The sequence below is a fragment of the Trichomycterus rosablanca genome, chromosome 9 (assembly GCF_030014385.1).
Source record: "Trichomycterus rosablanca isolate fTriRos1 chromosome 9, fTriRos1.hap1, whole genome shotgun sequence".
Classification (NCBI taxonomy): domain Eukaryota; kingdom Metazoa; phylum Chordata; class Actinopteri; order Siluriformes; family Trichomycteridae; genus Trichomycterus; species Trichomycterus rosablanca.
The window spans coordinates 6,357,010-6,383,247 of NC_085996.1; the positions used below are offsets into that span (position 1 = coordinate 6,357,010).

Genomic DNA, 26,238 nt, shown 5'->3' on the forward strand with positions numbered 1-26,238 from the left:
GGCTGAGGCTGAGCGGCTACATGAACAACGATTGGCCTGTTGTTCATATGAGCGGGATTAAACCGGATGGGGTCTCTCTCTGTCAGACTGGTGCAATTACGACCTCTGCTGGCTGATTAGCAGCGCCTACACAGAGATGAAGAAAGAGTGCTCTTAGGGTGTGTCTCTCCGTACACAACGCTAGGTGGAACAACACTCGTCAAGTGTGGGTAATAAGATGCATACGGCATGCTGCCCAAGTGTCGGAGGGGGCGTGGGCTAGCTTCGATCTCCTCAGTCAGAGCAGGGATCAGCATAGGCAGAGAGGAAGCATGATGCAATTGGGCAATTGGACACGCTAAAGGGAGAGAAAAAGGGACACATTTTTTTTTTTTTTTAATATTTGGAGGGAGAAAGCATTTAACCCGAATAAAACTGTACCCACTGTTAAGCGCTTTGGTGGTGATTTAAAGCACTAAGACTGTTTTGCTGGCAAAAAAAATGGTACATTTTAGAAAGTGAACTAAATAATAAATAAAAACGATCACCCCCAATTTTTTACTTACTGCATTTAATTAAGTGTTCCAACAGAACAGGTTTTATTGTTATGGCTGATCGGTGTATTTCCAAATGAATTGGTTCACTCTGATGATATTTCTCATTTCACTCTTTCTGTCTTTCTTACAGGAGAATTTTTACCAGCAAGGAAAAAAGGTTTGTGATCAAAACAATGACATACAATCTCACTATTCAAACCATGTTAAGCGTGTGTGTGTGTGTGTGTGTGTGTGTGTGTGTGTGTGTGTGTGTATTAATAAACTCATGACATTTTACTCAAGTGTGTACCGACTAAATCACGCCTGCTTTCATAACAAAAGCTTTTATTATGCGTAACCAGTGAACAGGCAGCGTCTGAATGGCCTGTTGGCTTTTTTATAAAACGAGGCTTTACAGAAAAACGTTTTTTTCTTATGACAGTAAAATGCACGAACCTTATTAGCATTTCAGTAAGAACGTAATTAGCATTAAAGCAATGAGCATGTCATTCTATTATCCATTAACGGCTTTATAAGACGATCATTAAAATCATTGTGCTTGTGATCCAGCTGCGAAGACGAACATCTTTAAAAAAAAACCTTCAGTTTCCGCTAATTTATCAGACACAATGAAAACGGGAACGTCTGTGAATATAAAATAATCCACCCTTTTGTACTGTGTAGGTATTTTTATTTAATGAAACCATCCGTTCATTTGTGTTCTTAATCACATTTAACCTCGAGGGAACATCATAAAACATTTCATACACTCCCGCCTCTGCCAGCGTGAACTTTAATGTCATGCCAGCAGAACATCATTTACATTTTAGATTAGAATTCACTATTTCATAATGAGAATGTGCTATGAGGGGTTTTCATTACTGTAAATCAGCATATAGTCATATAGTCTGTTTCATACTGGTCCTCATATACATGGAATAATGAAAATAATAGAAATCCAGAACAATATATGATAAGCCTTACAGAAGACAGACAGACAGACAGACAGACAGACAGACAGACAGACAGACAGACAGACACAAATGTATAATGCATTAACAATATTAATAGCAGCAGTAGTATAAACAAGATATACAAATATATAAGTGTAAATATAGAAATAAAAAATATAGGCACCATTCCTCTGTTCAAAACACGGCATTGCCACCGGTCGGCTGGGCGCCAACCAGTGGTCATAATTGGCAGTGCCTGCAGGGAGGGCAAATATTGGGGAACCTCCAGCAGCGAAAGACGAATTGACTACACTAAATTGGGAGAAAAAAATTAACATAGATAGGGTGTAGCACTAATATTAATAGCAGCAGTAGTATAAACAAGATATACAAACATATAAGTATAAAAAATATTAAAATATAACAAAATATAAAAGATATCTAATATGGGTAATAAAATATCACTATATCAATAATAGAAGCTGTAGTATAGTTTATAACCAATATATACATGTAAGTATAAATATAAATATATCAATATTATAGAAAATATGTAGAATTACTGCCTCCTTTGGTAAATGTGGTTTAAACAAAGATTATAAAAATTCTTAAAGATTAAAAATACTTACAATAGCCGCTTTAATTTTAGTACTTTATACTACTTAGGTAACTTACAAACTGAGTAAACAAAACAACCGAGGGTTAAACGTCCCAGTGGATGATTCCTGCTGGCTCTGACGTGTGTGTCATGGTTATTTTCATAACATCATCACTGTAGACATTTAGACTCTAATTAACTAGTGTTTGTTTTTCTCAGTTTCAAAACTAAAGGCCAAGGAGATCATTCAGAGAGAGGAAGAGGAGCCGCAACTTGATGAGGAAGAAGACGATGACGAGGAGGATCACGCTAAAAAGGAAGAAGAAGCAGAGGAAGATTTTTATGAGGAGGTAGAGGATGAAGATGAGGAGGATGATGATGACGAGGAGGAGGAGGAGGAGGCAAAAGCTAAATCTGTAATGAAAAAGAAAAAAGAAACAGAAGCAAAGAAGATGAAGGAAGGGGCAAAGAAAAAGGAAAAACTAAAGGTAGAGGAGGAGGAGGAAGAGCTGGCCATCTCAAAAAAGAAAGAAAAAGAACCAAAAGAACAGAAAAAGAGAAAGAAAGAGGAAGAGGAAGATATTGAGAAAGAAAAGAAGGAAGCAAAGGAAAAGCCTGAAGCTGGAAAGAAGAAGGAGAAGAAAGAGAAGCAGGCGGCAGAAGAGACAAAGAAAGAGAAAGAGGAGAAAGAAAAGGAAGCAAAGGAAAAGCCTGCAGCTAAGAAAGAAAAAGAGACCAAGAAACAAAGAGAGGCAGTGGCCAAGGAAGAGGAGGAGAAAGCAAAAGACAAACCTGTAGATGAAAAGATAGGAAAAAAGCAAAAGAAAGAAAAGGCTGAAAAGAAGATGAAGGAGGAAGAGGAGGAGGATGAAGGCCCAGTAGTAGAAGAAAAACCAAAGGCAGAAAAAGAGGCAGGTAAAGAGGAAGAAGAAGATGAAGAAGCTGAAGATGAAGAAGTGAAAAAAGCAAAAGCTGAAGAAGAAGACATAGAAGAAGAAAAGGAAAAAGAAGAAGAGGAAGATAAAGAAGAAGAAGAAGCAAAAGATAAAGCTGAAGATGAAGATGATGAAGAAGAGGAGAAGCCAGCAGCAGTTGAGGTAGATGCTGAAGAGGATGAGGTTGCTAAACTAGATGAAGAGAAAAAAGAAGCTGAAGACGTTTCTGAAGAAGATGAGGATGAAGAGGAAGACGTGGTGACTGTAGCACCTCTTGATGTTCTCGATAAGCAGGATGTAGTCGAAACTGCTGATGAGGAACCAGAGGGTGATGAGACTGCTGAAGACAAACCAGCCATCGATACAGATGCCAGTCCAGTGGGTGCCGAGGTTGCTCCATCTGAAGAAGGTAAAGATGCCACAGATTCAGTTTACATGCAATTAGCAAATCACAGGACTTTGGCCATACCCCTGTCTGTATAGACGCCTGTCCAGTCGATAGCATCACTGAGTTTTGAACTCTAGTTCTAGATCTTAACAGTAAAATAAAGATCCCGAGCCAGCTGAGGCACATTCGTACGGGTCTCTTAGGTTAATAATGAGAACGTTGTCACGGCCGTGAACAGAAGAAGAGTGTAGAAAGGTAGAACTAGACTTTAGTCTAATCAGAACAACGGGTAAAAGGAACATGTTGGGTGATAAAATAGCTCAGAAAGTTTATAGAAAGTGAGGTAGCACCTATAATAAAGAACTAAGTAGATTAACCAATTCTGCGTGTTAGACATAAAACTAAAATAACTTGAAGTGAAGAAAAATGAAGTTAAATGAGCTTAAAATATCCAAACTTGAATTCCATTGAATATTTATGAAGAATTAAAATTGTGAGTCTTTGAGAGAGACCTTACAGAATAAAAAAAAACAGCCCAGTTCTTACCATAGACGCCTCAAAGCTGTAACTGCCAACAACAGCTTTGCAGTAAAGTACTAACATTATTAAAATGTGTAGTATCTGGACCTTTCTTCATCCTACCATCCATCCAATTTGGCTAATTTGAAAACCAGAACATTAAGGGTATCTGAAGCCAGTTATGGGGTAATATGTGTAGAGAAGTGTTTAGCTGACTGGTCTCCCACAAAACCTGGTTAAGACCAGCCTGAAAAAACAATGTGACAACATCTTTTGTTGGACGTTATTATGAATGTTAGTTTCCACTTTTACAAATACTAACTGCTTCACATATACTTCCCATTTTCCCATGATCCAATGACTAAAGTCGATTAACACTATGCTGCTACATGGTGTTTGCCCCAATATAACCAAATCTCCAGCTTTTATATCCAGTATTAATGATAGTGAAGAGGAAATTGTTGTTTTAACAGGCGCTGATGAAAAACAAGAGGCTGAAATCACAGAAGATGAAAAAACTGCTGAAGTAACTGAAGAAAAAGATGAGGAGGATAAAGAAGACCTAAAATCAGACATCGACACAGAAGAGACACTTGTTGATGCAGCTGCTTTAATCGATGACCAAGAAGACAAAGACCAAATTCAGGACAAAGAGGACGAGCTGGAGGAAGAAGCTTTAAAACCGGAGCCTGAACAGGAAACCAGAGACGAAGCACCAGTCGTTAGAGCTGCTCCTCCAGAAACTGGTAAGCTGTTTAAAAGAACCTAAAGAATCAACTTTTGAACAGTAAATACAAATTGATATAATTTTTTCATAGATATAAAAAATACAAAAGTTTTAGCTTGTTTATTTTATTTTTCAGAAAAGCCACAACCAGCCGAATTGATTAAGAAAAAAGAGAAAAAAGATGAAGAAGATGCTGAAAAACAAGGTACGTTTACAGCTTTAACGTAAGTGTGACTCGTTTAAAGATAACAAGTGAGAAAAGAGGAATTGTATACAGCGGTACCTTGAAACTCAACGTCAATTTGAGTTTCAAAGTATTTCTTCCCATAAGGATGTTTGGGAAACAAATTAATGAGTTCATGGTCCTGTAGAACTGCATATATTTTATGCAAATTTAAAAATAATGGGGTTGTTTTTGACACTTATATACTGAAAATAACACAAATATAATATAAAAGCACTGAAATAAAAAGCTGATTTTTACAATTTCTCAGAAGCTCGAGCTGTAACACAAGTTTAAAAGTGTAACAGTGAGAAAAATCCAGATAAACACAGATATATGTGCAGCTTTCAGATTGGATCTGATGGTTATTCCACATGAATGCAGTTTCGTCTCATATTCACACTTTGATGAGGTTTTACCACTCAAGCCGAGCGCTGAACAAAGCGACTGTTCATTGTTCATTTGAACTTAAATAAATTAATTTTTAAAAACAAACTGAACACGCTGAGTTTAAGGGTACAAATTTCTCAACGAAGGGATATATAGAGTATATATAATCTATATCTATATAATATATATCTATATAATCTATATAGAGATTTTTTTCAGTCTATATTCATTATATCTCTGAAAGCTTGAAAACATCTCAAATGAAATTACTTTCACAAAGATAAATAGACTCATGCTGCTATTTAACATTACTAAATTTCCCTGGAATAATGAAATGACCCATTCCTCTCCTGTTATCTAATTCATGCTCATCAATCCTTCTGGCTCTAATAATCCAACCATTTTTTGCTGTGTGCTATTCAATCACAGTTGTGACAAACCTGTAATAAAGCTGTCGCATTTTCACTGGGACAAAACTTTGTTTCATTCATTTCATTTTGATTTATAAATTATAATAACACACTGGCTTTTAATAAAATTAAAACAATTCATAACAGCATTTATATCAATATATTTAAGGAAACATTGCTATTTATACTGTAGATAGCTTATCAATCAATGTATTGTATTTTGTTTGCATCCAGAATCTACGACCTGTGTGTGTATGCAGCCACAACAACCGGTACTACCTACAACACAAGAACCTGAACCAAAAGAGGAACAAGGTATTTGATTTTAATCTAAATCAACTAATGAAATGTTTAACCACTGTGTTTTGTGCCATGAGGTGGTGAGTGTAACCCCACTACTGAGAGAACAGAAAATGAACCCATTTGCAGGAGAAATAATAATAATTAAAATATAATAATAATAAAACAGAGCCCTGTGCCCTGTGATTCCATTCCTGTGATACCAGATGCACTCAAACTTAACCAGGATTAATAAAAGAGTAAAAACAAACGAATGAATGTATTTGAAGGCCTTTGTACACTGATGGAATCCAAATGTCACCTTCTGAGGAGACGATCCATGATCCTCAGCTTAAAACTGCCATCTAGTGGAGAATTCAGAATTCAGTAACATCTCACCAGGCTGGAGGATTAGCTTCTCTTTGTAAAAACGAATCAATCAAATCTAACGCTTTACACTGGGACAGTGGTAGCCTAGTGGGTAGGGCTTTGGGCTCTAAACTAAAAAGGTTGAGAGTTCGAATCCCAACTCTGCCATGAAGCTACTGTTGGGCCCTTGAGCAAGGCCCTTAACCCTCTCTGCTCCAGGGGCTCTGTACCCTGCGCTCTGATCTGAAGAATTTCGTTGTACTGTACATCTGTATATGTATATATGACAAATAAAGGCATTCTATCTATTCTATTGAATAACTGCAATGGCAGCATGATGGTAAAGCAGGTAGTGTTGGTGCCATCCAACTCCAGGATTCTAAAACCTCACGACTACAAGCTCTAAATTACGGTGGAAGACGAGAAGTGCAAAACAAATTTACATTTCAGAAAACAAAATTACAAAAAAACTAAAACAAATTTACAACAAAAGCAAAAACAAATTTACAAGTGCTCGGGTACCCAGTGTTTGTAAATTTGTTTTGGCATATGTAAAAGTGTTTCAGCACTTGTAAATTTATTTTCGGCATATGTAATTTTGTTTTCTAAAATGTATATTTGTTTTGCACTTCCCGGCCGCACATTTCTGACGGAAAAGGCAGGGACAATAAACCGGAAGTGCGTGTTGCTTACCTGCTGTCAATCAAACTGTTTCTCAGCGATAAAGTGAACGGAGTTTGTGATGGTGACGATAAACAAGGTTTTGTCTAGTTTGTGGAAATCATTTTATCCAGTTGACCCGCTATTGTTTTTCTTGTGGAAAGTTTTGTGCAGATGTTTAGACGTGGCGTGTGCATCTCTATTTACCGTCCGCTCTTCTAAACATCTAAGGAATTCCCACAAGAACAACAAAAGCGAAATAATGAAAATAATTAACACAAAATGGACAAAACATTGTTTATTAGGGACGGAACATTTGATACCGAGGCTTTAAAGCTTGTTTCACTTTTGTAACACTGGACTCAGTGTATCGGAGCTTATATTAAAGCAGCATGTGCGGGACTGATGAAGCTTTGGTGCTGTGTTTTATCACACTCACTATATAAGAGACAATCAAACCAGGGTTACCCACCGTCCTGTAACATCACAATCCTTCTTTATCTGGAGACTAAACGCCGCGTTCAGTATTGAACTGATACAGGACGCTTTGTTCCGTATTTTTATCAGTGGGAGACGGTGTGGTGTATGAAACAGAAGGAAACTGCTGCTTAATTCATTATATTAAGTAGTGTTCACTTTTATTCTTAGTAACGTGACATAACCTGTTTAATACACCGCTGTATGTGTAGCACAGTGGGCGGAGTGCGTTGTTTTGCCTAAAATATGGTTCTGACTTATTATAAAGAATGAAAATAATAAATTTTAAACACCATAAATAAAACCTTTGTTCTCATGACTGTGTAAGGTCCCCCCTGCTGCTATAACCAGCACACACACACCGTTACTAAGAATAAAAGTGAATACTACTTAATATTACGGAGCCCCTTAGGGGTCACTAAGGAAAAAAAATATGTGAAGACGAAATCCGTACCCTCGGTTTAGTAAACCGTACCCTCAGTTTAGTAAACCGTACGCACGGATTAGTAAACCGTACGCACGGATTAGTAAACCGTACCCTCAGTTTAGTAAACCGTACGCACGGATTAGTAAACCGTACCCTCAGTTTAGTAAACCGTACGCACGGATTAGTAAACCGTACCCTCGGTTTAGTAATCCGTACCCTCGGTTTAGTAAACCGTACGCACGGATTGTCTGCGCTACAAGTTTTATTGTGCGCCCACACCCCGTTTTACGGTAATACAGTTGCGATGCATTGAAGAGAATAAAGCATCTTTTTACAGCTGGGGTGATGGGATAGCAAACTTATTAAAAAGTCAAATCAAAATCTTATCAAATGCCACCCCACAATCATAAATAACACGAGTACTCATCTTGTGATTTGAGACTATTTTACCTTAGGAATTTAGAATAATAGGATTGCAAACCAACGTAAAGTGAAATGTACAGTATAAATGTCTGAGACTCATAAAGTCAGTAAGTAGAAGTAGAAGTATTCTTTAAGAGTCTGATGGGGCGATTTGATAATAATTTGATTTGCATTTTACTTTACGTTGGTTTGCAATCCTATTATTCTAAATTCCTAGGGTAAAATAGTCTCAAAATCACAAGATGAGTACTAGTGTTATTTATTGATTTATTTATTGTTTATTTATTGTTATTGATTTGACTTTTTAATAAGTTTGCTATCCCATCACCCCAGATTACTACAGTAAAGATGTATGAAATGTATTCCATTAATAAAAGAGTTAATGCTCTTAAAGAAAAAAGTGGAGTACTTTGATAATAATTTGATTTGCTTATTTTAGACCTTTCAAATTGGTCTGTAAGAATTCCACTTGTTTTAATGGAATTTTAAAATTATACATTTGCATAATTTTACCATGTTATGTGCTTTTGTTGCCTATATATATATATATATATATATATATATAGTTGCGAAGCATTGAAGAGGATAAAGCATATTTTTGCAGCTTAACATACTATATATTAGATATAACAAACACACACACACACACACACACACACACACACATATATATATATATATATGTGTGTGTGTGTGTGTGTGTGTGTGTTTATTATATCTAATATATTAAGCTGCAAAAAGATGCTTTATCCTCTTCAATGCTTCGCAACTGTATTACCGTAAAACAGGTTTTAGGCGCACAGTAAAACTTGTAGCGCAGTTAGCGTGACCGCGGACGGACTTTAAACTAAGAGTACAGTTTACAAATCCGTGCGTACGGTTTACTAAACCGAGGGTACGGATTACTAAACCGAGGGTACGGTTTACTAAACTGAGGGTACGGTTTACTAATCCGTGCGTACGGTTTACTAAACTGAGGGTACGGTTTACTAATCCGTGCGTACGGTTTACTAAACTGAGGGTACGGATTACTAAACCGAGGGTACGGATTTTGTCTTCATATATATTTTTTTCCTTAGTGACCCCTAAGGGGCTCCGTATAATATAATTCCCACCGTCTCCCACTGATAAAAATACGGAACAAAGCGTCCTGTATCAGTTCAATACTGAACGCGGCGTTTAGTCTCCAGATAAAGCAGGATTGTGTATGTTACAGGACGGTGGGTAACCCTGGTTTGATTGTCTCTTATATAGTGAATGAGATAAAACACAGCACAAAGCTTCATCAGTCCCGCACATGCTGCTTTAATATAAGCTCCGATACACTGAGTCCAGTGTTACAAAAGTGAAACAAGTTTTAAAGCCTCGGTATCAAATGTTCCGTCCCTAATAAACAATGTTTTGTCCATTTTGTGTTAATTATTTTCATTATTTCGCTTTTGTTGTTCTTGTGGGAATTCCTTAGATGTTTAGAAGAGCGGACGGTAAATAGAGATGCACACGCCACGTCTAAACATCTGCACAAAACTTTCCACAAGAAAAACAATAGCGGGTCAACTGGATAAAATGATTTCCACAAACTAGACAAAACCTTGTTTATCGTCACCATCACAAACTCCGTTCACTTTATCGCTGAGAAACAGTTTGATTGACAGCAGGTAAGCAACACGCACTTCCGGTTTATTGTCCCTGCCTTTTCCGTCAGAAATGTGCGGCCGGGAAGTGCAAAACAAATATACATTTTAGAAAACAAAATTACATATGCCGAAAATAAATTTACAAGTGCTGAAACACTTTTACATATGCCAAAACAAATTTACAAACACTGGGTACCCGAGCACTTGTAAATTTGTTTTTGCTTTTGTTGTAAATTTGTTTTGGTTTTTTTGTAATTTTGTTTTCTGAAATGTAAATTTGTTTTGCACTTCTCGGCCACCGTATTATTGTCCCTGCCTTTTCCGTCAGAAATGTGCGGCCGGGAAGTGCAAAACAAATATACATTTTAGAAAACAAAATTACATATGCCAAAACAAATTTACAAACACTGGGTACCCGAGCACTTGTAAATTTGTTTTTGCTTTTGTTGTAAATTTGTTTTAGTTTTTTTGTAATTTTGTTTTCTGAAATGTAAATTTGTTTTGCACTTCTCGGCCACCGTACTAAATACTGGCGTTAAAAGAAAATCATGTATAAATCAGTTCTACTGACAAAATGATTTGTGAATTACTTTTAAAACTCACCTGAGCAGAGAAGGATATTTTTTCCAGTTTTTACTTTTTATAGTTGACTAAAAGTACCTTATTTAATTGTTGGTGTAATATGAAAATATAAAAAATAAATACATAAAATAATAAAATAAAAACACTGCAGATATAATCATAACCTTACAAAAATTATTCTACACATGTCAGATCAATGCGCATGTAAGATCAGTATGAAAAAGACTGTCGCCACTTTTAAAATATTTCTCTTTTTTAGTAGAAGAAATAAAGAAAGAGGAGCCAGAGCCAAAACAGAAGCAAGGTATGATGTCTTCTTAATAAAAACCCTGATTTATTTATTTGATTCTGATTCTTTTTTTTTTATTAGTAGAACAAATGGTGGAGGCTAAGCTGCCCAAAGAGAAAGGTAAACCCTACACATTTTATTTAACTTCCATGTAGGTGTTCTATTAATTTTTTTAATTAGTAATCTTGCACCACAAATACAAAAAAACGTTAATTATGGGGAAAAAAAAGTAAACAAAATTATAAATAATGACGTCAGGTTCCATGCCACATGTGTCAAACTCAAGGCCCGTGGGGCAAATCTGGCCCACCACGACATTTTGTGTGGCCCATGAGAGCTTTAAAGACGTATGATTGTCTTAAAATACACAGTAAAATCGTACATAAACATAAATCTCCCACAATCCCACAATGCATGTCGATTTTGTGACCCGCAAAGTGACCGCATCCCGCCACTAGATGGCAGTGTTTTCACATCAGCGTTTAACTGAGTCGGTTTTTCCAACAAGTGATGTTGAGAAATATTTACAAATGACCCCAAAATGTACCAGAAGAGAAAATTGAAGCAGACGGAGGAAATTTAATGAAAGATGTGAAAGTGAAAACAAGTTTGTGCTTCAAGAAGAGAAGCCGGTACGTCTCTTGTGTTATGAGGCCGTGTCTGTGGTAAAGGAGAACAATATAAATGTAGATATACATTATAAATATACAGTATCAATTTGGCATTTTGACATCAAACACAGAATTTATCCTCCAAGAAAAACAACGATTTAAAAGGCGACTGCAATCACAGCAGGATTCAATACAATCGGCCCTTTGAGGGCCACCATAATGCAGATGTGGCGTTTTATGTGTTCTATGCAGTCCAGTAATATTAATACTGATCCACTGACAGAAATCCAGATCAAAAACACATAACATGCATGAGTGGGGTGACAGATTAATTTAAGCTTAATAATAATATTTTGATGTTTGCTGTTTTTTAACAGCATGATGGTCAGTGCTGCTTTAAACGTGGACTTTGTACCATTTCTGCTGACAAATGATGTCACGTCATCATATTAAAGTCAAATTGGACATTTAATTCAGAAATTAGAGCTGTCCCAATACTTTTGTCCTTATAGAGAACATCATACAGAAACAGAGGGATCTATGAAATATGTACATGTGTTATGGCTGGTTTAAAATCTCCTTAATGTTAATTATCTTCAGTTCCAGATGTTGCTGATGTTGTGGCACCAGTTCATGACCGTAAGTGAGCTTTGTGGGTACTTATCTGGGTGCACCATGTTTTCATGCTAATTAAAACTCCTCTGTGGTCTTTGACAGTTCCTGCATGTCGCCCGACTCCGGTGTACTGCCCAGCTCCGCCCGGCTGGTATGGTGAGTACAGATTCCAAACTACACAGACACAGACGTCATCATAAAGTACTGATGGGTGACAAATTAAAGGAAAACAGTAAATTGACTAAAATGTCAGTCTAATATAAAGTAATGAAGGTTGTGTGGTTCAGTGGTGAGACGACCATGCGCACTGACAAAATTAAATCTGAAGCCAAATGTACAATATTTTTACATTTAAGAGTAATGGTACATGCCAGAATGTTTGTGTAAGAGTTGTTGTCCTCTGCACTGCATTTTTGGCTGACAAAGGGAGCACCGAGGGAGCACAGGAGCATTCATTTGCTCCAGGTGAAGGTTTTTCTATATATCATGGATTCTGGCCATAACAGTCACCAGATCCTAATTTAACTGGATATTTGGGACATTCGGACCAGGATGTAAAACAGCGTTCTCCACCACTATCTTTAAAACAGTTGAGGAAATATTTAGTAAGAAACGTTCACCATTCAGTCAGTACAGATGAGGGACTTGTAGGATTTATGCTGAACCGGTTGCTGAATCACTAAGTGGTGGGTCATGGTAGCCTAAAATCAGGCTAAGACTCTTTTGTTCTTCATTTGATCACATGTTTGTATGAGTTCTTGCTTTTAATTGAATTAATACACATAATCACAGTCACCATTTGCCTTGCAGTGCATCACATAGTCACCGATAGTCCCTTGCCCCCGACGCCTGTGCGAGGTATTGTAATCCATGTTAATCTGAGTGTAATTATAACGGATCGCTGATTGTCAGATTTGACCGTGTTAATGCACGTGGTTGTGGTTTAAAAGCTTGAGGATTTAATTAATGCTAATGCTTCTGAATGCGCTTTATTACATTTTCTATCATTGCAACCCGTTTTATTTCTATTTCATCATTCATTTAAGTTGTTTTATCGAATGTGAGAATATTACACATTATTTTGGGGTTTTAGCTTATTTAATGTTTCTCACAATGCTCCTTATTATAACTGCCGGCTAGCATTGCTGATTAATGATGTGGAACATCATTCTGGGTATATTTTTAGACAAAGGAAATGATTAAAGTGCACAATTATCTTTGCTCCAGTGCCAGAATAATTAGTTGGATTAAAACTAATTACTAAATCTGCTACTAAAATACTTTTTTTGCTTCTTTTTTTCCGTTCTGCTAATGCCTTTTAGCATTTTCCTTCTGTGTGTTTGTTTACGTGCACAGCTAATGGATTCTGCACTAATCCTAATGCACCAGCAGTCTGAGGGCACACTTGAAGTTTTTGTGATGGATGGTCCATGTTGAATGGGCATTACTTGGACATTTCTCAGTCTGTCGTGCTTCATCTTTTCCTGCACGTGCCGTGCATCAGACCCTGATTAACCTTACTGACTGAGCACACATTTACAGACAAATTCCAAACCTTCTCTGAAGAGTGGAGGTTGTTAATGCATAATATTACTCATGATTTTAGCCATACAGTCTACAGGAACACATATTTCCAGAAATTGCATGGCTTAATTTTGACTTTATTTTGTCAGTATTTGTTGTTAATTGTTGCATTGATTGTTAATCTCTAATAAAAAAATATTCATGACTTTATTTCTGTATTAGCATAACATCTATTTCAATCGACTGTAATAATTATATTTGTGTTTATCTTTTTAACCAGAGTCTCAGTTTGCTGCAATAGCAACTCATGCGGTCACCATTCAAAAAGCAGGTAGGTACTTTTCCCCCAAAACACAACGTTACTTATATAAGAATCAACATTTTTATTTGATTAATTCTTACGTTATATTGTTTTATATTTAAAGAGCCAGATGTAGAAAAAGAGAAGCCAAAAGAAACCACAGAAAAGAAAGGTACTCATAGTGCATGTCAATACTGTAATGTAATGTGTTTTATCAGTGTAAATAACTAAAGAAACAATGACTTTTCATTTCAGAGCCTCCTGCAAAGGAGCAGAAACCTAAATCATCTCGCAGAAAGAGGGGTAAGTACTAAATGGACTGTGTGTGTAAACTTTTCACTTTACCTATAATCCAGTATAACCATATTAGTTTCATATTCTAAAGCTTTTCTTCTGTTGTATTTCTGACACCAGTCTCGACTGGTTCAGGTCGAGAGGATCCCAAAAAGAAGCTGAGCCTGATCCCACACAGACGAGGTTAGTACAGTGTCTGGTTTCATATCTAATTTAGAATATACATTTAATTATACTATAACGTTAGACCTTTGTCTAATTCTGATTTTATCAGCATCTCCAGCAGAAGCACCAAAGCTGATTAAACCCACCAAAAGTGCAGGACTTGGTAAGTTTAAGAACAACGTACTCCTCGAGTTTCTTCATACATGACGTTGTCTTTTTATTCATTTAAATAGACTGAATTACACTTTGATGGTTGACTTTAAATGTTTGCTCCTTCATACAGCGAGGAGGACGATTAAACCTGTGGAGAAAGGTGAGTTACAAGTGAATTCCTTACAGTTTAAATAGTGTAGATCATCTATGACCCACATAAAGGTGTTGCTCAAACTTCCTACGTATTTCTGTCTCTTTTCGGCTCGCAAGATGAGCTTTTGGCCACTGATTCAGCCTGATACAGTCCACCAGACAAAAGATTAAAACCATTATTATTACTATGACCAAACCCCAATCTTGGAGGCTATGTCTTGAGGGGAAAGGGGAGGAGGCTTGGTGATGAATATCTGCCCCCTTGTCCAGGGTGATCCTGCCTTGCACCCAGTGTTTCCAGTAAAGCCAGACTTGCCACGGTTGCTATCTGTTGATGAAAATGACATGGAGGAAAATAAATTATGTGTTTATTGTATAAATTTGATTGAATCGATTCATGATGTTAAAGTTACCTTTATGCTTGAAATGACACCCATGCAGATCTGCAGTGTCAGAACACTTGTATACAATGCTGGGAAGAAGTACTTGCCCTCAAAAGACAATTTAAATTAAAACGTTTTGTAAATTTTTATTTTTAATATAACAAACTTATTGAAGATACGGCCTGGCCTCCTTAGCTACTGAATTTGTATATTTCACCATCATTTTCACACCACTATATTTGTTATGAATGCTAAAAACAAGATGTGAGTGGGTTTTTTTTTTTGTTGTTCTGCATTTGGTTTGCCATGTGAAATGTCCGTGTCGATGTTAATTATACCGGCATCTCCTGCAGAAACAGCCAAACTGACCAAACCCACCAAAACTGCAGGACTTGGTAAGATTATAAAGACTGTAATCTCTGTATGCTGTAAATACACTTTTGTCTTTTTATTTATGTACTTCATCTGAATTCTGATCTTGTTTACATGTGTGTTGCTGTTTACAGTTAGGAGAAGAATAAAAGCTGTGGAGAAAGGTGAGTCTCCCCTGAGTTTCTATATCACATCCTGTAGTCCAGTGTTGAGGGCTGTGGTAGCTCAGAAACACCAGAAATGTGTCTACATTGTATAACCCATCCCCAAACTGTTTAGGGAAACTCATCCCCTGACTTTAAACACCTGTTGTAACCTCACACTGATGACTGTAAAATAATTTTGACTCACCTTGGATAAAGTAAGAGCTTACTGTACAACTACAGTACTTCCACTAACTAAATTATTATTACATATTACATGGCACCCTACCCAGTAATTTGCCCTTGCCCTGCTCCCAGTGTTTTCTGGTGTAACTGGACCTGCCATGTGACCCTGACCAGCATAAAGTGGTTTAAAATGAATTACTTTCTAACATCACTGTGTTTGCTGACCTAAAGAAACAAATCCAAAGTGACAGCAGTATGTGTGTGGGTGTATAATTGTGATTCTATCCACATTATCTGCAGAAGTACCAAGACTGACCAAACCCACCAAACCTGCAAGACTTGGTGAGTTTATAAACAGTATCTTCTCACATAGTTCATTAGTTTTATCATTTATAAATCTTGAACTAAATTCGGACGACGTAGCTGTAAATAGTGCTAACCCTCTAACTCTGGGGTCCAGGGTTCTGTGCCATCAGAAATGATTATGATTAGCTAAAACATGAAAATGAAATGTATAGTCGTTCTGATGGCTGACTTTATTGTTTTTTGTTTTCTTTACTAACAGCTAGGAGGAAAATTAAACTTGTGGAGAAAGGTGAGTCCAAACTGAATTCACTTTTCAGTTTCAAACACTTTTATTGAAACAAAATGACTTATTGCATTTATATTTAAAATAAACAAAACTACCATTACTTATATATTATATATTCATACATAAATTGAGAACAGATATTATAATCAATTATATTTTCAATTTATATTTTGTACACCTTTTAGCTAAAATATATATCTGTCCAAGCTGTCAACATCTTGAAGTGTATAATAAACATGTTTTATAAAAAATAGCTGCAGCTGTTGTGCAAATTAAACGTCAGATTAATATCTGTGTTTACATTAATTTAAGTCAATCAAACACTGCTGATATTATTATGACATAAATGAATTTTTATTGTCGCTGCTTATATACTTGCACATTTCTGTCCTAATGCCCCAAATTTCTCGTTCATATTCAAAGCAAGTATATACTATATATATGCCATTAACCCTCAATTGTGTTAAACTGTATTCAGTCATTTTACTGAGCCACCAAAGTGGCTCACATCTACCCAGGTTCTGTTTCTATTGGCTTTCCATACTTTAATTTCTGTCATTTTGTCACTTTTGGCTCTCCACTTTGCTTACTTAGCCTTTCAGTTTTCACCTGTAGCTTGTCACCTCTAGTTTTTTTTCTGTAGTTTGGTTTGTAAAACACTATTTTAAATGTATAATATGTAAATATCTGAGCTGTGGTGCTTTGTGTGTGACACTAATTTCAGCGAGGAACCAAATGAACTGCTGAGAAGGAAAATAAAGAACATTAAGATGTCTAGGATGTTGCAGGATAAGCAGCAAATCTCCATAATTTTGTACCAAAAGTTTAATTTAATTTATATTAATCTTTAAACCAGGGTTAAAAAGCCTTAAAAATCTGTATATCGTTTAAAACCTGCCCAGTCTAGACTCTCCCAGTCCCCAGAGGGATGTGTGTGTTCTCATTATAAAAACACACATTTGTTTTGGAAGCTTCTGTGTAACAGAAGAAAATTATCAGTCATTTTAATTTGACAAGTTGTACCGGGAGGTGGTTTAGAGGCAAACGATTATTTATTAATTATAAACAAGGAACAGATCCTGCTGATGCTGTTAGAGGTTTCTGTGTTCCAGGTAAATAAATCATTATGCATAAGAGAATATTTAAGTTCAGGTAGAGCTTACAGTAGAATAAATAATAATAATACAAGTGCAAACATTTGAAATATATTTACATCTTGCAGTTCTGATTAAAGTAAGTTATTTCATTGTGTGAACATTTATTTAAAAATGTATTTCAGGCATATAGTAGATTTTATGATGCATTTCTTTTCTTTCGCCTGCTTCGGCTGTGAATCACTCTGGTCCTTTTTTTAAAAAAAACCCTTCCAGATGAAGCCCTTCTTACTTTGTCCGGGCTTGGGACCGGCACTGAGAGCACACTGACAAGTGCACTTCCCAGTGGCTGGGCAGTTTGGGCTGTTTTCACTTCTTCCCCCTCAGACATAATCAATCATGTCTGTGTAGACACCTGACCGGCTGATAGCAGCATAGGTAGTGGGCTAGCTTTCATTTTTTACCGCTGCACCACTCGAGCGCCAAGGTGTGTGCATAGTGTGCAATTATGCATAGTGTGCAATTATGCATAGAGTGCAATTATGCATAGAGTGCAATATTAAAATGCAGTTAAATTATTTTAAGTTGTTTAAAATAAGTTAAATTAACATGTTTCATTAATCTCATCATAAAATCTTTATGTTTTTATTTGCTATGATATCAGTTTTGAAAGTTTATCTTTAGACATGGGTTGGAATTACAGACCTGAGGAAACTGTGTACCCTGATTGCAGTGACACCATTTATTAAGATTCTTTCTCTTTTTTTTTTTTTTTTTTTTATTCTTTTTTTTTTAATGAATTATTTCAACACGAGAAGACGTGAAGAAAGGACTAAAGGAGGTGAAGCCCACTGATAAAGGTATTTATGTTTCCTGTTATTAACGAAAATGTACCACATATTAGTCACACGTGATAAGAGAGCCTAAACAGTGGTAGCCTAGTGGGTAGAGCTTTGGGCTGTCAATCGAAAGGTTGAGAGTTTGAATCCCAGCTCTGCCTTACAGCCACTGTTGGGCCCTTGAGCAAGGCCATTAACCCTCTCTGCTCCAGTGGCACTGTAGAATGACTGACCCTGAGCTTTGACCCCAGCTTCCAAACAAGCTGTTCATGTGTATCTGTACATGTGACAAATAAAGGCGATCTATTCTATGAAATAAAATATAGAACACAAAACTCATTTACTTTTGTATTAACCTATTTAAAACATTACACATGGCCTGCTCCTCTCTGTGGAGTGTTTACTAGGTGATTTTAATGGCCTGTATTGGAAATTGTAATTCATATCTTCAGATGAAAACTTTATTAACAGTCTTAATAAATTGTCTAATTCTTTAAAGCTTGAGCTAAAACTCAACAGCTGGCTTCTCTAAGCAGTTTGTTCCTACTTTCATCTCTGGCGATTGTTACCTGAAAGGTTTTTGTAAATTAGGGTGAATTAAAACATGCCAGATGCAAATTATACTTATGCTATGAAAAGATCATGATGGGTCTTGGTAACACTGTAGTTACTCGCTATAGATACATCCTAATAAACCTACAGATTTCTAAACTATTTTTATTATACATCTCTGTTAATAGATAAAATCAGAATCAAGCCAAGAAAGGTGAAACAATCAGTTAAAGCACGACCTGTGGGTAAGTATTAATAAATATATTTTTACATGTATTGCTTAAAATGAGGTCTTTAAGATTATGTGCACAGGAAAAAAACCAATTATTTGTTGGGTTTTTTATCATTTTAGCAGAAAAAGTCAAAACAGACGCTGTAAAAGCTGTAAAAGGTGAGTATTAATCAACATGTTATGAGAAATTATGCACTTTATATACTGGACCAGGCATCAGATGGTTGTTGGTTCAAGCCTCATCTCCACGACTGCCAAGTTTTCACTGTTGGGTCGGGTGGCACGGTGGGTAGCACTGTCGCCTCACAGCAAGAAGGTCCTGGGTTTGATCCCCAGGTGGGGCGATCCGGGTCCTTTCTGTGTGGAGTTTGCATGTTCTCCCCGTGTCTGCATGGGTACTGTCTGGACTGCTGGTCAAGTCGATTTTGAAGTTTGCATGTTCTCCCCGTGTCCCCTTTCCTCCAGGTGCTCCGGTTTCCTCCCACAGTCCAAAGACGTGCAAGTGAGGTGAATTGGAGATACAAAATTGTCCATTACTGTGTTCGATATAACCTTGTGAACTGATGAATCTTGTGTAATGAGTAACTACCATTCCTGTCATGAATGTAACCAAAGTGTAAAACATGACGTTAAAATCCTAATAAACAAACAAACACTGTTGGGTCCATGAGCCCTTAACCCACAAATATGACAGTATATGGTTATATTTATAAGCTGCTTTGGTTAGATATATATATTGGATTGTTAATGATGAGCTTTTTGTGGAATCTGTGAGTACAACATTACCACCACAGTAAATTACCACTTCTTGCCTGACATATTAGGGTTTAAATGTTTTAATTGGCTGATTTCAGTGTTTAGTGGTTCTTCAAATCCATCTTAAACTCTCTGTCACAGTAATAATTCACTCAGATTATGTCATTTATTAACATGAATGACTGACAGACTTTCTGTACTGTTCTAACAACCGACATCAAATGACTGTTTGATTTGCCTGTTGAATAAATCTGTAATTACAGCGTATTGTATTTCTGACAGATCCAAGCAGAAAATAATCAATCATTTTAATTTACAGTATTTCCTTTGTATCGAGTTCCAGCCTGATGGGTGCAGCCATTACTAATGTCATATAGGTTCAGAAATCACCAGCTGTAGTCAATTATAATCAGAAATAAGTTAAAGGACACTAAAGAATTCTGTACATTCGTTACATTCAAAGAGCTCAAACTCATGAACACAGATCAGCTGCAGAAATGATTTAAATCCCGCGTGTACGTAAACCTTTGACTTTCCTTTGACAGCTAAACTGGCTCCAAAAAAGAAAGAAGTGGCCATGAAACCCACCGCAGAGGAAAAAGTAGCTCTCAATAAACCTGCTCCAGAAGAAACACAAGCTAATGTTGAAGGTAGGTGGAAGCCTTGGATCATGTTACTCTCCTACAGTCCTACATTTCGTTCTCTAATTCTTTGATTCTCATTATTTGTTTTTAGAGAAAACACCTGATCAGCCTGCACCTGAAAGTGAGTACAGTCAGTATACAAACAGTGGTGCAACATCAAACCTCCAGCGTCCACCAAGATAAATGATAACAAACAGAAATATGTGTGATTGTACAGTTGTTTAAACCGCAGCTGCATATCTACTGGTGTTGGTGCAGCCTTGGATAATCTAGATTATAACTTGTAGATCGTCCTTCATTAATCCTAAAGTGGTTTAATAAATAGTATTTGTCTTGTAGAAAACTGTATGATGGTTTTGGAAGCATGAATTCACCTGTGGAGTCAAATAAGAATCACTGATGGGACCCTTGATGATTTGTAAAGAATGCATTTAATTTCTATTGCTCTAAAAATGTGAAACTGACATCCTGATTATGTATCGTATGCACCATAAATAGATTTAAAAACTCTGATATTATATTTTAATTATAACTTATTATAATTATAACTTATTTATTTCTGTCTCTGTGTTTTGCTTGTTTATTTCTAGGTCTATTTACTAGTATTATGTAGTAGTATTTTGCTTGTTTATATAAACTATTATTATTATTATTATTATTATTATTATTATTGTTATTATTATTATTATTATTATTATTATTATTATTATTAAGAGCCAAAATAAATTAATAAAACCTTCCTGAACTGACCTGAAAATTACTGAACATGTATAAACAATATGGCATTAAACATAAAGGCAAAAATGAAGACATTTCTAAACATTGTAAGAATATTACAATAATGATGAATAAATTATAAATTAATAATTTGTTTGTAGCCCAATCAGGGCTAAATTTGGGAATTTGGGAACCACAGCATTTTAAGGACCCACTAACACTTTCGCATTACAATTCACACCCTTCCTTCACAGGCATATTGAATATTATTTTATAGTTTATTATTATTGTTTTAGTGGAAGTGCTGATTTTCCTTGATTATCCTGTGTTAATATATTTTAAAACATTTAAAATCTTCACACTTACATACGTAAAATATTAAATTCACAATTACCCTTAAGTACGACCTCTTTTGGTTACTAATACGGCAATATTATGTTAGATCTGTCTTTTACTTTTATGTTTTTATTAGAAGAATCTAAAGGTGAAGAAAATGTTACTGAAGGAAAGAAGCCAGGTAAGTGACAGTAACGTGGTAACGTTTGTTACTTACATTTAAATATGCCACAGTCTTTAGAGTTATAAAGTAAACAACAAAAATACACACTGCATTGCTGATTTGAAGCAGACCTCTGGTATTGGCCATGGTGTTATATGCATATAAAGAGGCCATATTCAGAATTTATGGTGTAAATTTTAGTTTTAAAGTAGTTGGACAGTAAACAGTAAAAGCGGTGGTTTGCCAATTCTCTATAATCTGTATTTAATAAAAAAATAAAAAAATAAATACAATATAAAAAGACAACATAACATCCCAACTTGAACAGAATCGTGTTTATCACCTTTTCTATTTACAACGTTTAAACATTTGGGGGCTGAAAATACTAACTAATACAGTTGTGAAAGCAGAATATTATTAATACTTTGACGTTATGCAATTCCAGACAGTCACTTTTGTATTCTGCTTTAAATTTTTAATAGGATACAGCTCTGGAATGTAGGTGGTCCAGTCTAGCACTAGAATTCTACATTTTACCATTGGATGCAATAGAGTAATACATCTGAAAAGGACGCCAATCTGTCATGGGGCCTCTGCCATCCTTCCCCCTCAGACCTAGCCAGTTATGTCTGTATATATTTCCCCCACCAATGAGCACCACTGTGGTATTGAACCCTGGATTCCAGTGGCAGCGAGCCAGCGTAATTTACTGCTGTACCACCGGGGCACCCGACAGCACGACACCAGTACTGGTGGACCTTTGCATAATGATGCTGTCTTCCCTATTAAACTGACCAACTAAATAGTCTGGTGACCTCCCCTTATTATTTTATCTGAGCTATTCCTTTACAGGACAAATGCATGTGGCACAAAAAAAAGAGTACGATATATTTTTTGAAATTATTACAAGTTATTTTTACCTTCCAAATTCTCAACAGGTAAGATCCCGTACTTCCAGTGTGTGCTAATGGGTGGAAAAGCCAGCCAGTACCCTTTACGTCCGCTATCTCCTGCTATGACTCCTGCTATAAACCCGGCCATGATGAGAGCGATGATGGAGCAGAGAGCCAGCGTGATGGGGCAGAAGTCCAGACCCGCAGGACAGTAGGACAGAAGTTTGTTTTGCTCCTGAACAGCTGATGATCTTACTGCTGCTGATCTCTCTAATGAGATCTTTGCTTAACAAGACTGAACACCCGACAGAGACGTCCTGCTTTTATGATGGATTTAAAGCCAGAATATTCCTTAATAAATGGCTTAAAGATTAACAGTGTTCATGCTTACAGAGAGTAATTTGTCGCTGGTCACTAAGCAGTAAGAGAAGCACAAACAGCGTTTACAAGACATGTACAGAAATAACATCAACACACAGTGTGTTCGCCTGAATGTCACTTTTGTATTTTCAGATGTGATTAAATGAGTGTATTCTTTAACTGTACATTTACAAACCTGAGCTCATGTCAGATTTAAGTTCAGATTTGAAGACGTGGGGAATTTAGCGCCCTCATGTTTGTTTGATTTTATGCAAAGAAAAAGAGGTTTTAATGAAAAGTATGAAGCTGTAAACACAAATTGATTCATTCAGATTCTTGCAAGTATTTTTTAAACACGAAACCATGTTATATTTCACACTAACCATCAAATCTGTTTACAATTGATGAGCTGTTGAAGAAAGTGTGTTTTAAACGTGTTGCAAGACAGAGGTTTACGTTTGACTTGAAAATCTGTGACATAGCTTCATGCTCTGTGTATTTATTCACTTATTTATTTAATGATCGTTTATGAGACATGTCAGTCACGAGGAAACAGTAGTAAATGTGTTTTGTTTGCTGCAGACTTTATCTCTGGCTACAGGCCATTTCCTAAGAGTCAGAATAATGTGATTATATGAGAAGCTATTAGGAGCAGGAACCAGTCAGCTGCTTGTTTGTATACTATCGATAAGTGGCCTGTAGTTCTATAGAACATAATGTTTAACATAATGTTTATCTAAAGTCCTTTGCAGATTATAAGAGTTTATATAAAAGGTTTTTTATGTTGAGAAGGTGTCAGTGTTTGAACATTTCAGAATCTGTATTTATTTAATGTTGATTACAAGATACACTGATCAGCCATTACATTAAAACCACCTCCTTGTTTGTACACTCACTGTCCATTTTATCAGCTCCACTTACCATATAGAAGCACAAACTCCAGCAGCGCTGCTGTGTCTGATCCACTCATACCAGCACAACACACACTAACACACCACCACCATGTCAGTGTCACTGCAGTGCTGAGAATGATCCACCACCTAAATAATACCTGCTCTGTGATGGTCCTGTGGGGGTCCTGACCATTGAAGAACAGGGTGAAAGGGGGCTAACAAAGCATGTAGAGACACAGATGGACTACAGTCAGTAATTGTAGAACTACAAAGTGCTTCTATATGGTAAGTGGAGCTGGTAAAATGGACAGTGAGTGTAGAAACAAGGAGGTGGTTTTAATGTTATGGCTGATCAGTGTGATATGATAAAATGTTGACTATTATGCTCGCCTCTTTCAAACAAGATCACACCCACTTTAAACTAATGTAAACAATAACTGTCAGCCAAAAGTTTGAAAGAATAGATGCACTGACTTTATTTTGGTTATGTACGTCTTATTGCTTTATTAAAGACAAGTAAAATAATTAAACAAACAAACTTTAATGATTAAATCTAATGGAAACAGTTCTGTAAAAACCCTCCTGTTTATCCAGGCTTGGGGCCGGCACTAATGGTGCACTAATATGTGTACCGTCAATGGCTGGGTTCATGTTATGCATGCAGCTTCTGTATTTTTGTGCCCAGCCTGGTGTTTGAACCCCAGGAACTCAGTCTGTTGTATAAATCACTACTCTATCACTGTATGCATGTATTTGAGTGTATGAGGATCATTTTTAGGTCTGATAAGTTGTATGATAAATAGCTAGAGGTTTTTCGTTTTATTAAGACATTTTGACAAACTACAGATAAAGTCAAAAGTTTCAGGCTCTTCGTGTAACCACCAAATGCTCTCAGGGTTTACCTGGAGAAATGATGTCTTATAAGTTGCTTTCTTTACAACATCATATTAAACAAACGTGTTCTAGAAGGAGTTCTGACTTCCTGTGACCAACCAATATGCAGGTGAGACTGAAATCAGCAGTGATGCTCTCGGAACACATGAGAGATGTTGTAAGAAAAGTCTTTAACTTAATTTTTTATTGTCTTGTTTAAGAAATAATGTGTTTAGCATAATATTCAGGATACTTTAGGATAAGTTTTATATTATAGATATAAGTGTTCAGGGAAACACTGAGTGAAAGGCAAGCATAGCCTGAACAGGCCACCAATCCTTTGCAGTAATATTACATTAATTATTTATAAAATGTCTAACATTTATAAAATCAAATACTTAAATTAATTTGGGGATTTTAGGAAAAGCTTTCCAAATTTTATCACTTGCGCAGAGGGGGTTTAATTATCCATTAACATTATACAACTTCATACCATCAAGGCTTCAGTAAGCTAAATAAAAACACTTAGTCACAAAATAATGTAAAAATTAATTATCAGGACTGTTTACACCATTAAAAACTCCTCCATGGTACTTATCAGTGAGCATGATGGACAAGTCTTTTCTACTGATATGTTATAGGACACAGATATATATAACAAATAGTATAGACATTCTATTCCAAGGCATTAATCTGGAGCTAAATGTGTTTTTAAGTGCTGCTTTCTACTCAACTTAGCTGTAATATTTCCAGTCAGAATTCTAAATCCAATGTTAGTAATGATAGATTATTTTGTTTGTTTTTGTCAGATTGGTGCAAATGTATTGTTTGTTACGTGACGCTTTATGTCAGATGTTTTCTTGATTAAAAAATCAGTTGTATATTCTAGTTTAAATTAAGAAAATGTTTATATTACGATCGTAATTGTTGGATTTTATTTTAATTTGCATGGTCATGGTGTTTTATTGTACACAGATCTATGAAATTACGTGTCATCACATTTTGCCAATCCAGTGAAGTGGTGCATTATTATCCATAAAAGGTTATAATTTGTCAGTGATTACATTGTTGATCAAATGAATAAAATGTCATTCAAATCTAATCTAAGTGTGCATTTTAGTAAACCCAGAATTTACTTTGCAACACTTTCATTCTTTTTTTATTACCTGTTTATCTTTTTTGATGAATCAAACACACTTACTGAGCCACAGCAGAAACACATGATTTTCTACTGACAAAGCACATCTTCAATAGTGAATAGATATTTTTTTAACCCTGATTTATGTGGAGCAGTATAAAAAGAGAGCACTATTCTGAGCTGAATTCTCTGTGGATTTACTGTTAAAATAATCATGATCTGAGGCGAGGTGTGGTCTGCTCGTTCTTCGTCTCAGCGAGCAGCACAAGCAGGACACACCAGCTCAGACATGTGGACATGTGGGTCAGCACGTGTTTCACGCTTCACTGAGTCTGTGTGCCTGGTAAAGTGCATCTGAGTAAAGGACTGGTGCCCATTCACTGAAAAAAATATTTTTTTTCAAGGTCAAGCATAAATTACATACATGTCTGGCTTGCAATTGAAATTTTAATTCA

The 26,238-nt window shown here is 36.1% G+C and overlaps 1 protein-coding gene across 6 annotated transcripts in view; it reads left to right on the forward strand.

Moving 5' to 3' along the window:
* trdn (triadin) overlaps positions 1-23,694 on the forward strand; it is a 51,024-nt gene extending 27,330 nt beyond the window's left edge. For 2 of the 6 annotated variants that reach the window (XM_063001742.1, XM_063001748.1), the window contains 27 exons: positions 667-693; positions 2,286-3,410; positions 4,382-4,654; positions 4,772-4,840; positions 5,893-5,973; positions 10,772-10,816; positions 10,883-10,921; positions 12,013-12,051; positions 12,130-12,183; positions 12,838-12,885; positions 13,832-13,882; positions 13,977-14,024; positions 14,108-14,155; positions 14,267-14,329; positions 14,421-14,474; positions 14,595-14,624; positions 15,354-15,395; positions 15,507-15,536; positions 16,002-16,043; positions 16,267-16,296; positions 18,206-18,247; positions 18,967-19,023; positions 19,131-19,169; positions 20,312-20,416; positions 20,502-20,531; positions 21,600-21,644; positions 22,565-23,694. In XM_063001742.1, coding sequence (XP_062857812.1) covers positions 667-693; positions 2,286-3,410; positions 4,382-4,654; positions 4,772-4,840; positions 5,893-5,973; positions 10,772-10,816; positions 10,883-10,921; positions 12,013-12,051; positions 12,130-12,183; positions 12,838-12,885; positions 13,832-13,882; positions 13,977-14,024; positions 14,108-14,155; positions 14,267-14,329; positions 14,421-14,474; positions 14,595-14,624; positions 15,354-15,395; positions 15,507-15,536; positions 16,002-16,043; positions 16,267-16,296; positions 18,206-18,247; positions 18,967-19,023; positions 19,131-19,169; positions 20,312-20,416; positions 20,502-20,531; positions 21,600-21,644; positions 22,565-22,734 — 2,726 coding nt within the window. In that variant the 3' untranslated portion in view covers positions 22,735-23,694. The remainder of the gene's footprint in view (positions 1-666; positions 694-2,285; positions 3,411-4,381; positions 4,655-4,771; positions 4,841-5,892; positions 5,974-10,771; positions 10,817-10,882; positions 10,922-12,012; positions 12,052-12,129; positions 12,184-12,837; positions 12,886-13,831; positions 13,883-13,976; positions 14,025-14,107; positions 14,156-14,266; positions 14,330-14,420; positions 14,475-14,594; positions 14,625-15,353; positions 15,396-15,506; positions 15,537-16,001; positions 16,044-16,266; positions 16,297-18,205; positions 18,248-18,966; positions 19,024-19,130; positions 19,170-20,311; positions 20,417-20,501; positions 20,532-21,599; positions 21,645-22,564) is intronic. The other 4 variants (XM_063001745.1, XM_063001744.1, XM_063001746.1 and 1 more) reach the window with 4 other exon arrangements.
* The last annotated feature ends 2,544 nt before the right edge of the window (positions 23,695-26,238 follow it).